The 15,395-nt window shown below is 36.9% G+C and overlaps 1 protein-coding gene across 1 annotated transcript in view; it reads left to right on the top strand.

Annotated features, from left to right (window-relative positions):
- Positions 1–6,938, top strand: part of LOC127867045 (uncharacterized) — a 49,769-nt gene extending 42,831 nt beyond the window's left edge. Inside the window, exons 11-14 of the mRNA XM_052407970.1 lie at positions 1,040–1,165; positions 3,204–3,329; positions 4,878–4,971; positions 5,574–6,938. Coding sequence (XP_052263930.1) covers positions 1,040–1,165; positions 3,204–3,329; positions 4,878–4,903 — 278 coding nt within the window. The 3' untranslated portion in view covers positions 4,904–4,971; positions 5,574–6,938. The remainder of the gene's footprint in view (positions 1–1,039; positions 1,166–3,203; positions 3,330–4,877; positions 4,972–5,573) is intronic.
- The last annotated feature ends 8,457 nt before the right edge of the window (positions 6,939–15,395 follow it).

The raw sequence follows: 15,395 nt of genomic DNA on the forward strand, positions 1-15,395 counted from the left end.
ACAATGTCTGTTCAGTAAATTGTATATTACATCTTTGAACTGCACTTTTGACAGCAATAACGAAATGCTGTGGGTTTGAACCCTTCTGAGTGTGTTCAACCAGTTGTTGGCCTCTGAAGAGATGGTTAGTTAGGATATGAATTATGAATAATAATTTTGTGAACTGCTTGATTAAAAAAATGAAAACTGTTTCGATGTGCAAAACCCAATTAATGAAAGATAAAATGCATTATTCATAACAACCACCAAAGGCGTGTCGGAGATGGGTCTGATTATTATTATACGTGTGCTCATAAACCTTGATAATTTGGCTTTATGAGCTGACTTGGTCTTCAAGACATTTTTAGCTCTGCTGTTTTCGAAGAAAACCCGAGGTATTGTCATAGCCAGCTCGTCCGCATCGAGTTAAAACCTTAACATTTGCTCTAAAATCAAAGTGCTCCCACCTTCAACTTTGAAATTTCATATGTAGCTCCACATGAATGAGTTCTACACGCCACACCCATTTTGGGTCACTAGATCAAAGGTCAAGGTCACTGTGATGTCTAAAAAAAAAATAAAACCGAGCCGAGCATTGGCACCCGCTATGTGATGCTCTTGTTGGTCATAATAACCACCATGTTGTTGTTTCGTATTTTTATTTCCTTTACAAAGGACTATGGATACCTCTGTCTGTATGTGTTCAGTTGAGTAAATAGCATTCTTCTGTGTATGTGTGCCTTGTACCCCACAGCGTTTTAACATTTTCAGATATCAATCCTTATACCTAGCATATACCTTAGAGCATTGTGTTTGTTAACCAGGGTGTCTGACTGCTGTGGGTTTGATTCCCACTGAATACAGTAAATCATGTAAAAATGTAGAACATATGTCTACTTAAGATGGTAGTGATATAGCACTTCTGGTATTCCCAGAAACAGCGGTAATTCAATAGCGTGTCTGTATATCAGTGGAATGCAATGCATGAGGTAAAGACAACATAAAATGTCAAAATTAAATGCTTGTTACAAGTGACGGGAGAATGCTTTATTTAATACAGGTAATGAAGGTGGTGGTGACGAAGAAGCTTGCTCTGAACCTGTAAGTTCCAACGCACTGTTAGAAAAGGACACATCTTCACGCACATCTGGTGTCAAGTACAGAGAAGAAAGGGCGAGCGTAAGGGGTAAGGCTGGTTTTGTATTAAATGATCAGCTCTCATTGGATTGTTGTGGAGATTTGTTTGTCACCACTACCAACTTACTTAAAGTTGACATTTTGGTGGATAACTCTATATGTATGTACTGGGTTTCTAGTGTGTTTTTTGTTTATGCCTTGTACCTCACAATGTCTGTTCAGTAAATTCTATATTACACCTTTCGACTGCACGTTTTGACAACAATAACTAAATGCTGTGGGTTTGAACCCTTCTGAGTGTGTTCAACCAGTTTTTGGCTTCTGAAGAGATGGTACATGTAAGTTGGGAGTGACCTATGAATGAAAATTTTGTGAACTGCTCGATTAAAAAAAAGAAAACTGTTTCGATGAGCAAAACACAATAAATGAAAGATAATATACATTATTCATAACAACCACCAAAGGCTAAAGCGTCTGAGGTGGGTCTGATTATTATAATATGTGTGCTCATGGACCTTGATAATTTGGCCTTAACGCTGGGTTTTGCAGACGTTCAAGACATTTTTGGTCATTAGTACCTCCATATCGTTGATTCATATTTTTTTATCTTTACAATAGACTATGGATACCTCTATCTGTATGTGTTTAGTTGAGTAAATAGCATTCTACTGTGTGTGTGTGTGCCTTGTACCTCACAGCGTTTTAACATTTCCAGATATCAATCCTTATACCTTGCATACACCTTAAAGCATTGTGTTTGTTAACCAAGGTGTCTGGCTGCTGTGGGTTCGATTCCCACTGAAAAGAGTAAATCATGTAAAAATGTAGGGTATATGCTTACTGAGATGGTAGTGATACAGCACTTCTGATATTTCCAGAAACAGTGGTTATGTCAATAGCTTGTCTGTATATCAATGGAATGCAATGCAAGAGGTAAAAACAACATAAAATACCAAAATTAAATGGGTGTCACAAGTGACGGGAGAATGCTTAATTTAATACAGGTAATGAAGGTGATTGTGACGAAGAAGCTTGCTCTGAACCTTTAAGTTCCAATGCACTGTTAGAAAAGGACACATCTTCACGCACTTCTGGCTACAAGTACAGAGAAGAAAGGGCGAGCGTAAGGGGTAAGGCTGGTATTGTATTAAATGATAAGCTCTCATTGGATTGTTGTGGAGATTTGTTTGTCACCACTACCAACTTACTTTAAGTGTACATTTTGATGGATACCTCTATATGTATGTACTGGGTTTCTAGTGTGTTTTTTTGTTTATGCCTTGTACCTCACAATGTCTGTTCAGTAAATTCTATATTACACCTTTCGATAGAACGTTTTGACAACAATAACTAAATGCTGTGGGTTTGAACCCTTCTGAGTGTGTTCAACCAGTTGTTGGCTTCTGAAGAGATGGTACATGTAAGTTAGGGAGTGACCTATGAATGATAATTTTGTGAACTGCTTGATTAAAAAAAAAGAAAACTGTTTCGATGAGCAAAACGCAATAAATGAAAGATTATATACATTATTCATAACAACCACCAAAGGCTAAAGCTTCTGAGGTGGGTCTGATTATTATAATACATGTGCTCATGGACCTTGATAATTTGGCCTTAAGCGCTTGGTTTGCAGAACTTCAAGACTTTTTGGTCATTAGTACCTCCATATCGTTGATTCATATTTTTTTATCTTTACAATAGGCTATGGATACCTCTGTCTGTATGTGTTCAGTTAAGTAAATAGCATTCTACTGTGTGTGTGTGTGCCTTGTACCTCACAGCGTTTTAACATTTCCAGATATCAATCCTTATACCTTGCATATACCTTAAAGCATTGTGTTTGTTAACCAAGGTGTCTGGCTGCTGTGGGTTCGATTTCCACTGAAAAGAGTAAATCATGTAAAAATGTAGGGTATATGCTTACTGAGATGGTAGTGATAAAGCACTTCTGATATTTCCAGAAACAGTGGTTATGTCAATAGCTTGTCTTTATATCAATGGAATGCAATGCAAGAGGTAAAGACAACATAAAATGTCAAAATTAAATGGGTGTCACAAGTGATGGGAGAATGCTTTATTTAATACAGGTAATGAAGGTGGTGGTGACGAAGGAGCTTGCCCTGAACCTTTAAGTTCCAATGCACTGTTAGAAAAGGACACATCTTCACGCACATCTGGTTACAAGTACAGAGAAGAAAGGGCGAGCGTAAGGGGTAAGGCTGGTATTGTATTAAATGATCAGCTCTCATTGGATTGTTGTGGAGATTTGTTTGTCACCACTACCAACTTACATAAAGAGTGCATTTTGGTGGATACCTCTTTATTAATGTACTGTGTTTCTAGTGCGTGTGTGTGTGTGTGTGCCTCGTACCTCACAATGTCTGTTCAGTAAATTGTATATTACACTTTCGACTGCACGTTTTGACAACAATAACTAAACAAGAGGCCCATGAGGGCCTGAATCGCTCTACTGCTTTAAACACTGTCACTGTGACCTTGACCTTTGACCTAGCAACCTGAAAATCAATAGGGGTCATCAGCAAGTCATAATCAATGTTTCTATGAAGTTTCATGATCCTAGGCCTAAGCATTCTTGAGTTAACATCTGGAAACCATTTTACTATTTCGAGTCACTGTGACCTTGACCTTTGACCCAGTGACCTGAAAATCAATAGGGTTCGAGTGCTCATTAATATAAAGACACTGAGCAAGTTTAAAAAGAATCGGATGAAAACTGTGGACTTTATCGGATAAACAAGTTTTTACTGTTTCGAGTCACTGTGACCTTGACCTTTGACCAAGTGACCTGAAAATCAATAGGGTTCGAGTCCTCATTAATATAAAGACACTGAGTAAGTTTGAAAAGAATCGGATGAAAACTGTGGACCTTTTTGGATAAACAAGTTTTTACTATTTCGAGTCACTGTGACCTTGACCTTTTACCCAGTGACCTGAAAATCAATAACGTTTGAGTCCTCATTAATATAAAGACACTGAGTAAGTTTGAAAATAATCGCATGAAAACTGGACTTTATCGGATAAACAAGACAACGTCTAACACACACACACACAGACACCATGCCATCCCATAAGCTCTTCTGCCTTTGGCAGTAGAGCTAAAAAATCAAAATGCTTCTACCTACAACTTTGAAACTTCATATGTAGCTGCATATTGATGAGTTCCACACTCCACGCCCATTTTTTGGTCACTATATCAAAGGTCAAGGTCACTGTGACCTCAATTTTTTTTTAACTGCACCCGCAGCTGAGCATTGGCACCCGGTATGCGGTGCTCTTGTCTCAGGACCTTTAGTTAGACCCAAAGGTGAAGGTAAGGGTTGGCAATGTTAATTTCCTATGATATAACTTGGTCATTGTTTCAACATAATGGCCAATTTGGGAAGCATCCATTAGCACTACTGATATCCTTGTTGTCCCCTACCAGTGAAACCGGAGGGGACTTAAGGTTTACGCTCCGTGTGTCAGTCTTTCTGTCCGTCACACTTTACTGGATCCTGCGATAACTTTAAAAGTTCTTCATATTTTTTCATGAAACTTGAAACATGGATAGATTGCAATATGGAGAGTATGCACGTCATTTCATTTTGTTCCTACGTCAAGAATTATGGTTGCTATGGCAACAAATTAAAAAAAAAATCACTGACAATTGTGGAGTTTCACCGGTAGGGGACAATATTGCTTGGCAATCTCTTGTTATAAGATAGTGTAGGAAGATTATTTTTTAAATGAACCTCTTTCAGACCCTGAATCTTCTGACAGACCATGATGTGCCAGTAAGACAGCCACATGCAAAACCTTGGCCGTCCACATCTGTAACCATGTCGGGTCATCCCAGTAAGTAGGCTTTGTTTCAAAAACAAAACGGTATTCCTGAAAGTCACAGTATAATGTTTTTGTTTAAAAATTCGTAATAAATGTACAATTAACACAGTAATTGAAATAAGCTAACTCTACTTTGACACAATTTAACTTTGCCAAGAAGCTTCATAGGTGTTCCTAGCTTATCTTTAAATCGTTACTTCAATCTTGCTCATAACTCAAAATCTGTAAGACATATCAAAATGAAACTTAATAAATGGATACATCTTAATGTGTGGACATTTATTACTAAGTAACTATTACTCAAAGTATCCGGTTATATTAAGCATAATTATTTTTTAGATGTCTTCAAGAGAATTGAGAAAATGTTCAAGTGATATCACTTCAGATCTTTTGTTTCAATAGAAAGTCACATTCTGAATAGTTTATTGTGCAACATTTCATTTGATTAATTACAAGCAGCATTTCAAATAAAAAGATTACCTTTAAATCATGGTTCATTTTCTGGAACAGTTTTGAGATGAACTTTTTTATAACTTATTATATTTCTGAGATGCTTGTTGGTAGTCATCATCGAACAGAAGAGGCAATTGAATATGATTTTATTACTTTTTCAGAGAGGCTTCAGAAACTCGGTGAAGACCAGAGTCATCTTTTGAAGACGCTGTTCAAAACGAATATTGCGTTGAGAAAGGAACTTAAGCGTGAAGACTGTGAAAGAGTAATGCAAAAATATGAAATTCTACACGGATTGTCATGGAAAAAAATTAAAAAACACGATTCAAAACTGGATTACTGCTGAAAAGTGAAAACAAAAATGATTTTATAGCTTTTTAGCCCACCTGCGCACAATGTTCTCATTGTGAGCTTTTGTGATCGCTTTTTGCCCGTTGTCCATCTTGCGGCATCAACATTTGCCTTGTTAACATTCTAAAGGTCACATTAATTGTCCGATCTTCATGAAATTTTATTTGACGATTTGTCCCAATGATATCTTGGAAAAGATTACAAATGGTTTCGGTTGGTTGAAAAACAATAATTTACACGCCATATACTCCATACTTAAATCAATATTGTTATATGCAAAGCAGCAATGCTTAAAAGAAATAATACAAAATTGGGAGGGGGCATTACTCGTATGAAAACAAGATGGTGGTATTTGTTATAAACACGTGTAAAACAGTTGGATTTTTTCTGGCTGAAGATAACTATTCATACGACCAAATTCTTAATTTTTGCAAAGCTCGTCAAATTGATTTCCATTGTAGAATTTACTTTAGTTCGGAGTTGCGAACCGAATTGACCATGTTTTTGTTAGCAAGTAACACTGTACAACAAGGTCTTTTTTTTCTCCACTCTCAATAAACATGTTTTACTTACTCTGAAATAGTTTATGAGTTACTAAATTCCTTTGAAACATTGGACCATTTTCTTTATTAATAGATCATACTTGCACAATTGTTGTTATGTTTTCTTTATGGTTAAGGCATTGTGACATGTATATTAATTTGATTTTTATGCCCCCCGATAGAGGGCATATAGTGATCGGACCGTCCGTCTGTCTGTCTGTCTTTCCGTCACACTTTGCGTTTAGGTTTCGCATTTAGGTTTCAAAAAATGCTCATAACTTCTATGTCCCTTCAGATAGCAACTTGATATTTGGCATGCATGTGTATCTCGTGGGGCTGCACATTTTGAGTGGTAAAAGGTCAAGGGCATCCTTCAATGTCAATGGTCAAATATATCACTTCAAAGCGGCGCAGAAGGGGCATTGTGTTTATGACAAACACATCTCTTGTTTCCAGATGATATTGTCTGAACTTGACATTAGTTCTATGTGTGATGATTAAAGCATTGTGTCATGTATGAAGATATTTTGCTTAAATGTTTTCATGTTGTGGTATTAACTCTTCTATATACTTTGTGTCAAAAGAAATTAAGTCTTTGATTTTCATAATATACAATTGTAATTAGATTTTTTCCTGATGATATAGTCTAAACTTGACATTTGTTCTAGGTAGGAGGGTTAAGGCATTGTTTCATGTATGAATATATTTTGCTTAAACGTTTTCATGTTGTGGTATTGACTCTTCTATATAATTTGTGTCTGAAGAAAGTAAGTGTTTTCATAATATACATCTATAATTTGATTTTTTTATACGCCCGTTTTTCAAAACGGGACGTATTATGGTTTCACCCTTGGCGGGCGGGTGGACGCCGCCGGTGGGTGGACGGGCGGTTTCCACAGCAGTTTCCGCTCTCTATTTCAAATAGTTTTCATCTGATCTTCACCAAACTTGGTCAGAAGTTGTATCTAGACAATATCTAGGTTAAGTTTGAATATGGGTCATGCCGGGTCAAAAACTAGGTCACGGGGTCACTTAGTGCATTTCAAGGATTAAGTATGGTTTCCGCTCTCTAACTGAAGAAGTTTTCATCCGATCTTCACCAAATTTGGTCAGAAAGTGTATCTAGACAATATTTAGGTCAAGTTCTTATATGGTTTATGCTGGGTCAAAAACTAGGTCACGGGATAACCAAGTGCATTTCAAGGATTTAGCATGGTGTCCGCTCTCTTAATTGAAGTAGTTTTTTGTGTGTACATGATATTTAGGTAAAGTTCAAATATGGGTCATGCCGGGTCAAAAACTAGGGCATGAGGTCACTAAGTGCATTTCAAGCATTTAGCATGGTGTCTGCTCTCTAATTGAAGTAGTTTTGATCCGATCTTCACCAAATTTGGTCAGAAGTTGTGTCTAGATGATGTCCAAAACCTTCAAAAGGGCGTATCCTATGACAGTTTGGCACTCTTGTTTCCAGATGATGTTGTCTGAACTTGACATTGTTCGAAGTGTAAATACATTTTGAAACTACTTTTTGTCATAAAAATGTTTGGGAGTATTTTTTGGAGGAATAAACTGTTATAAATCGACGTTTCTTGTGGATTATATTTATAGATATTAATATCTTTAAACTAATATTCATGAGTTAGTCCGTACACACATTAGAATACGCATTAAAAAGCACAAAATACTATCGAATGAAATTGAAAAAGGCCTAAAAAAACAAATAGATGGTTTAGCGTAACGCAACTGACACACGAAAAATTGCTGCAAACCAATTTTTGGGGGCCTTCCTGGATTAAATTTTGAGGCTATACACTTAAAGGCAAAATAACAAAAAAAATTGGACCGATCGACACACCTCCAAAAGTCTTTTTTGTGATACACCAAATTTGTTAATTGAATTAGGCATGATTTGATTAAAGGGATCTTTTCACGGTTTGGTAAATGGACAAAATTGAAAAAAGTTGTTTCAGATTCGCAAATTTTCGTTTTAGATATGATATTTGTGAGGAAACAGTATTACTGAACATTTACCATAGTCCAATATAGCCATTATATGTATCTTTTGACGATTTGAAAAACTAAAAATTATAAAGCGTTGCAACGCGAAACAATTGAATAATTTGGAGAGTTCTGTTGTTGTCGTTTAAATTTACGAAACTACTAAGATTGCTTATATAATGTATAAAATACTTCAACTGTGTATATCCGGCGGAATAGCCGAGAGGGATAGTGCGTTTTTACTTCAGACTTACTCCAGGACTCCGGAGGTACTCCAGGACTCCGGGGGTCATTGGTTCGAGCCCTGGTACCAGCTACTTTTTTTTCCTTTTTTTAATTTCATTCTTGATTTTTTACTGGAGCTTTTAAGATCCAATTTTTACATTTATCAATATAAAGCATTTAATGACAAACTTCAAAATATGCCAAAATCTGTGAAAAGGCCCCTTTAAGGTATACATCTGTGTGATGAAGAATACGTAATAAAAACATTGTTTGATGGTACCTCTAAATGATAACCTGATACATGTGTGCTCTGTGTGGGACATCTCGAGGTATGCACCTCACAATGTATGTAGAATACTCGTATCTTAAAATGCAAAATATTGAAAAATACAATTGATGCATGGGTTTAAGTTACCAAAACTGTTGCCTGTCTATATTTATCATTCAAATATTTCATCAAATAGGGGTAGACGTCGGTGTGTTGGTACGGAACAAAGGACCTCTCCATGTGATATAAACCGGTATGTGTGTGTGTGTGTGTGTGTGTGTGTGTGTGTGTGTGTGTGTGTGTGTGTGTGTGTGTGTGTGTGTGTGTGTGTGTGTGTGTGTGTGTGTGTGTGTGTGTGTGTGTGTGTGTGTGTGTGTGTGTGTGTGTGTGTGTGTGTGTGTGTGTGTGTGTGTGTGTGTGTGTGTGTGTGTGTGTGTGTGTGTGTGTGTGTGTGTGTGTGTGTGTGTGTGTGTGTGTGTGTGTGTGTGTGTGTGTGTGTGTGTGTGTGTGTGTGTGTGTGTGTGTGTGTGTGTGTGTGTGTGTGTGTGTGTGTGTGTCTGCAATATTTTCTATGTATACATGTATATTAAATAATCTAGCCTAATAGCCGAAAACAAATATGGAATATGTTCAATAAATATTTTAATTGGTGCAGAAAGTGTTTCATAGCATTTCAACCCTCATTCACTTAGTAAAATAGTAAAAGTTACACCAACACCACATAGTATCTTTATTTTAATAACAACTTGTTTACAATGCAAACATACGCCCGATATTATTCAACTTACTAACGGAACATGCCACTTATCCGATCGCAGCGAAATTACAGTCATAAGAATGTGTCCTGATTTAAACTACAATGTTATACACAATACAATTTCAACTGCTACCATAAGTCCAGATCGTCAGATACCACTGTGAAAACAATTTGTGCAGTGTAACCCTTTCTTTCCCTTTGCTCTAATCGACAATAACAACTTCCGCCATAAACGATTTGATATCAATTTTATGTTTTGAGCATTTCTCAACACAGTAGACGCAAATTGATGTCGATTGTAACAGGTATTGTGTTTGTAACAATGTATTAGGTTGATTTAACTCGATTTTATGAACATATGTGTGACATTATTTTTTTACATTGAATTTAATTTTACAAAGAAGAACTTTGAGCTGTACGTATGTACTCATAAAAGCTCAGAGCATTCAATAAGAACTAGCCATTGAGTATAATTATATAAATAGGTGTTTCATCAAATTAGCAAGTTTCAAGTTTCAATGCTAAAACATAGTCCCACACAGATTTAACGCAGGGCTTTGGGATAACAAATAAAACTCGAAACAGGCAGCAACTGGGTAATCCACAACAGGAACAACTAGGCCGAGAAAAAAAAAATGTTTTCAAAAGCCGACGGACCCTTTTTGTGTGCGGAGCAGACCCTAAGCATTTTATTGCCGTTTGAAATAAACTTGTTTTTTTTAATTTCTTTTTTGCATTTTATCATATCTCAAAAACATAATTTGGCCAACTTCTTAGTATATGGAAAGAATGTTATACATGTATAGGTAATTGGGAGATTTTTGTCTCTGGATATCTTTGTTTCAGTAGGAATAGCTTGTGTATAAAATAAAAATCATTTAAAAAAGGAAATGACAACCTACCTACTCTAAATCATATTGAAATATTTGTTTTGCAATATTAGTGAAAACAAACACATTTTGTACGCACTAGTAAAATTAACATTATTGTGCAGTTTTTAACCACTATTGTCACAATTAATTTAGTCCAAATATTATCAAGATAATGAGTACCGTTTACAATAATGAGCTATGAAAACAAACACTTAGTTACTACACATGTAATTCTAAAATGTAAATTGTAGACGCACTAGTACAATGAACATTACAATGCAGTGTTTAACTACTATTGTCACGATAAGAAAAGAATTCATGTAGTCCAAATATTTTCAAGATAATGATTACCATATATGATAAAGTGATATGAACACAAACACTTAGTGACTATACATGTAATCCTTAAAGGTAAATTGTCAACAAGAGACTCATTAAGTTTGTAAGGAACATAAAAAAATTGCATTTACGTATCCTGCAACATTGTTTGCAAAATTTAAAACAGTCTGACAGAATTTTGACTCCGACTAAACAAACGCATCTAAATTGTCAAAATCTACAGTAACAGGAAACAGTGTTGATGCAATGTATTTTACAGTTGAATAGTGTTGCTGAAGATGGATCCTTGCCATACCCCGTTATAAATAAAGGCATAATTTGAATAAATGATAATTCAGGGCTCTCAATCTATCAAATCTGCGGCCGAATTTCGGCCGCAGTTCCCCACCTGAAAAGTATTTTTTCCCCTTTTGATGGGGGGGGGGGAAATTCCCTCTGATTAAAAAAATATATTTTAAAGATGTGTCTCATGATTATTATATCTCAATTATATTTCAATTTAATCTTGATAAACATACTTAATTATGAAAAAAGAAATGAATATAGTGCAAACATGTACATATGTAATAATTAGAGAGTAGTAAGAAAATCCCTCAAAAAGGGAAACGCCGCGAAAATTCCCCCTCATGAGGGTAGCGACCCGCTTCCCCTAAAATGGATTGAGGGCCCTGGATATAAAAACTGGTAGTGGTATCAAATGTTCTTGTCGCCGTGACGTAGTGGATATGGTGTCCATTATGAGGTCAAGGGTTGGAATCCCTCTGTGGGAGTGTTTTTTAGATCTCCCCCATTGAAACCCAGGAAACAGACTCGAGAGTGTTTCAAATATTCCTTACTTTTAGGCTTTCTATGCAATCGAGCTTAAATAAATAGGTTTTACAAAAATTCTTGTCAGGCTGACTGACAGTCTTTCATCTGCACTTTTTTTTTTAATTTTCAATTTAAACCGTACAGTTGTTTGCTTGAATTTGTTTTCTGCAGTTTGGGCCCAATGAATTTACATGTACATGATACCCCACCAATGTCAACATGATTTAACTTAATTTTGACAATGGTACATGTATGCTAAATCACCTGGTTGTAACTATTGTTTCCAAAATGAATTGTATCGCGGCCATCAATTATTATCATAACCATAACAAAGGGTAAACGCAGATCTAGTACTTAATCTAGCATATAATTTAACCAGTATAAACAAGTTTATTTACAATAAAGACTTTATTTGTCGATATCGTGATACATAATAAACAATATCATAACGTAAATTCGACACACTTTCTTATAAACTTTATGTAGGAATGTTAATCGATGAATGATTATGTAAGTATACCTTAATTGTCGTCATCCTTGTGTCCGAAGATTAAAATTACCAAACTCATGATCTGAAATGTTTTTTTCAGTATCCATGGAGGCAGACATCTTGAAAACTTCGCAGTAAATATTCGCCGATTTGCCGTTTTTCAAGACGTTGTTTCATTGGTTAGTTCGATTTAACTCTTATCAAACTGTTTGGGTCAAACAAAGTATCACAACACGCAGTGATAAATTTATTACCGCAGTGACAAAAATGTTACCGCGGTAACAATTTTGTCACCGCTGTGATATATATTTTTAGCTGTTGGCGTATCTGTACTTTTGACAGGGTACGTCATACATGAAAAGGGTCCTCGGATGTTTCGCCCCCAAGACGTTTCTGCCCCTGGTCGTTTCGGCCCTGGTCATTTCAAGTTATTTTATAATCCAGCGATATATTGTATGGATAATCTGATAAACAATAAATCCGTCATTGCACATGTATTTCTTCTGGTAATACAAAGCCGCTGTGAAGTCAGGATGCGAGCTTGAGTTCGTATGCAGTCCTTGTTCAAAAGTACAAACACATAGAACAGAGGCCACCGATATTGATGCCGACGACATTGCTCCAAATTGGGATTTGGGTTTTAACAAAAGCGACATCGGTCACAACGTAACCGACGAGGACTTGGACGGTACGCGGGAAGAAGGAAATGTGCAAGATATCGAAAGGGACGACACAACGCAGGCAGAGGAGAATATGCAGGACGAGGGACCCGTCAACGAAACTACCGGAAGCATGGACGACGAAGAAGATATAGAAAAGGACGACTCAACGCGGGCAGAGGAAAAAATGCAGTTCGAGGGAAACATCAAGGAAACTACCGGAAATATGGACGATGAAGGAAATATCGAAAGGGGCGACACAACCAGAAACGAGGACGACAGCATAGACGACAATGACGCAACAAATTTTTCGTTTAATATCATCAATAGAGAAATAGAAGTCAACACAGAAACTCAAGAAAAGTAAGTTCGCTAGAATTTTTATTAGCATAATACTATTTGATGAAATGACATTGAACACGAACCGATGATATTCGCATTGTACCAATAATATTAGTAAAATCAGATTTTATTACCATTAATCTGGTATCATGACTTTGTATTACAGCTCTGTGTTGGACGAATCACTGGATTCGTCGACCATTGACGTACAACGTACAACGTATGAAGTATTTGAAAAAGGCAGCAAAAGAGGCGGGAAGCTGTCGTTGAGCAGTGCCGGCTTCACGTATGGTGTAAAGGTATAAGCACATCATTATACATTATAACATGTACAATAATTGCATTGTATAAGCCTATTTCTAAAGAGTGTGTTGTTCGATTACTTTGAGAAATCTTGCATTATATTTTAGAAAAACCTGAAGAAGTCCACCCTTTGGAGGTGCAGTGTCCGAAGTAAAGTGATGAGGTGGCACGCCACTGTCTTACAGGTCGGTGAAACATTCACAGAGGGGTCTCAGCGTCACTTGCACGCAGCCGATCCCTGTGTGATGTCGAAAATGCAAGTTAAAACCAAGGTAATTGCACACGTAAAAGTTAATAAAAGTAAAAGTAGCAAAAGTACTATAATAAAATTGATGTATATAGGTGTTAATGTAAGTAAAAAATAAAACTTGTCAAAAATAAGTACTTTATTAAATAAATTTCCAGGCACAAGTTGGGTCTCGTTGTCAACTTTTTAAATCGGCTAGAGAGTTGGTGGAAGAAGCAATGGATTCCGTGCCAATGACACAGCCGAATCTATTCATACCGGAAAATGTTGCACGTGCTGTAAACCGCCACAGGTACAAGGAAAGACCGGCAAATCCCACGGACCTATCGTTTGAGGTAATCATTGAAATTTGACGGCGCACTTGTATTTTTACTGACATTTTGTAACGTTGCATAAGTATGTGACTTGCATGTTATTTATGTTATGTATCTTCTAATTATAGATCAACTATTACTATCTACAATGCAGAGATTTCATCATTGGGGACATTCCGGTGCAAGAGGCCAGACACATCCTGTTCGCCACCCAAGACCAACCCGTTTGTTGCGAAGTACTAAACGGTGGTTTATCGACGGAACATTTAAGGTAAAAATCTAATTAGCAGTAACTGCATATACTACTCATAAACTATAAATTGTACCCACAAGAAAGGTTTATAACTTCAGTATCATAGAAGAACAAGCATATACATATATAATTGCTCAGTTTGTGTATTGTTTTCTTTTAGATTGTCGACGCACCTTTCAACGGCGGTCAACTTATGTCCATTCACGCCTTCATGGAGAAAGATGAGAATTGCAAGCAGGTACCACTCATGTTTGCCCTAATGTCAAGACGACGTCGCGACGATTACACCGCTGTGTTCCGGAAGTTAATTGACGTCTTGGGCAATGCTCAAGTTGAGGAATTTATGCTTGATTTTAAGCAAGGTATTACAAAATTAAATAGTCGATTGCAAGTTACTCTTACAATCCTATTGCAATTTGCAGTGTCAATTAGATAATTAGTTTATACATAAATACGATTATGATTGATCTTTCAGCTGCTTGGTTGGCTGTGCGTGAATGCTTCTCCGGTGCCATTGTGAAAGGCTGTGTGTTCCACTGGACCAAGGCTGTTTGGGCGCGGGTGATGGACCTCGGTTTGAAGCCTGCGTATATGCAGCGGTCCTCGGCCTTCAATCTCATTCGCCAGCTGTTGTGCCTGCCATTCCTACCAGCACAACACATTGGCCCAACATTTATGAAGTTTGCCGAGCACGAAAGGGCACACCCAGAGCGCGAAAAAAGAAACAGACTGATGGATTACATTTTCGCCAATGGCTTGACCATCCTATATTCGATGTTGACAGTTGGTCCGTGTTTGGTTACCAGATCCGAACAAATAACGACGTTGAAGGTAATATTTCTTTTCTCCCCTCCCCCATTCTGTTTGTAATGTAATAATCGCTCCTATAATGCCTCTATTTAATATTTCTTCAACTGTCTGTTTTTTGTTGGTAAAATATCAGTATTCTCAGACATTCATAAGTGAACAAAAAATATCATCCATTATACATGTTCATATATCTTTTTGCGCTGTGCGTATTTGTAATAGTTCATTTTAATATACTTCAGGATATCACCATCGGTTGAACTCGCGAGGTGGTCACCGCGGTCTGACATTCTACAGATTAGTTCCTGTGCTGCTCAGTGAGTGCAAGCAGGCACAACGGCACGCAGCCCTGATCGCATCCGGCAGCAATGACGGCACAAACAGAGTACGCCGGTACAGACGAATC

This window comes from Dreissena polymorpha, chromosome 2 (assembly GCF_020536995.1).
Source record: "Dreissena polymorpha isolate Duluth1 chromosome 2, UMN_Dpol_1.0, whole genome shotgun sequence".
In the NCBI taxonomy this organism is placed as follows: Eukaryota; Metazoa; Mollusca; class Bivalvia; order Myida; family Dreissenidae; genus Dreissena; species Dreissena polymorpha.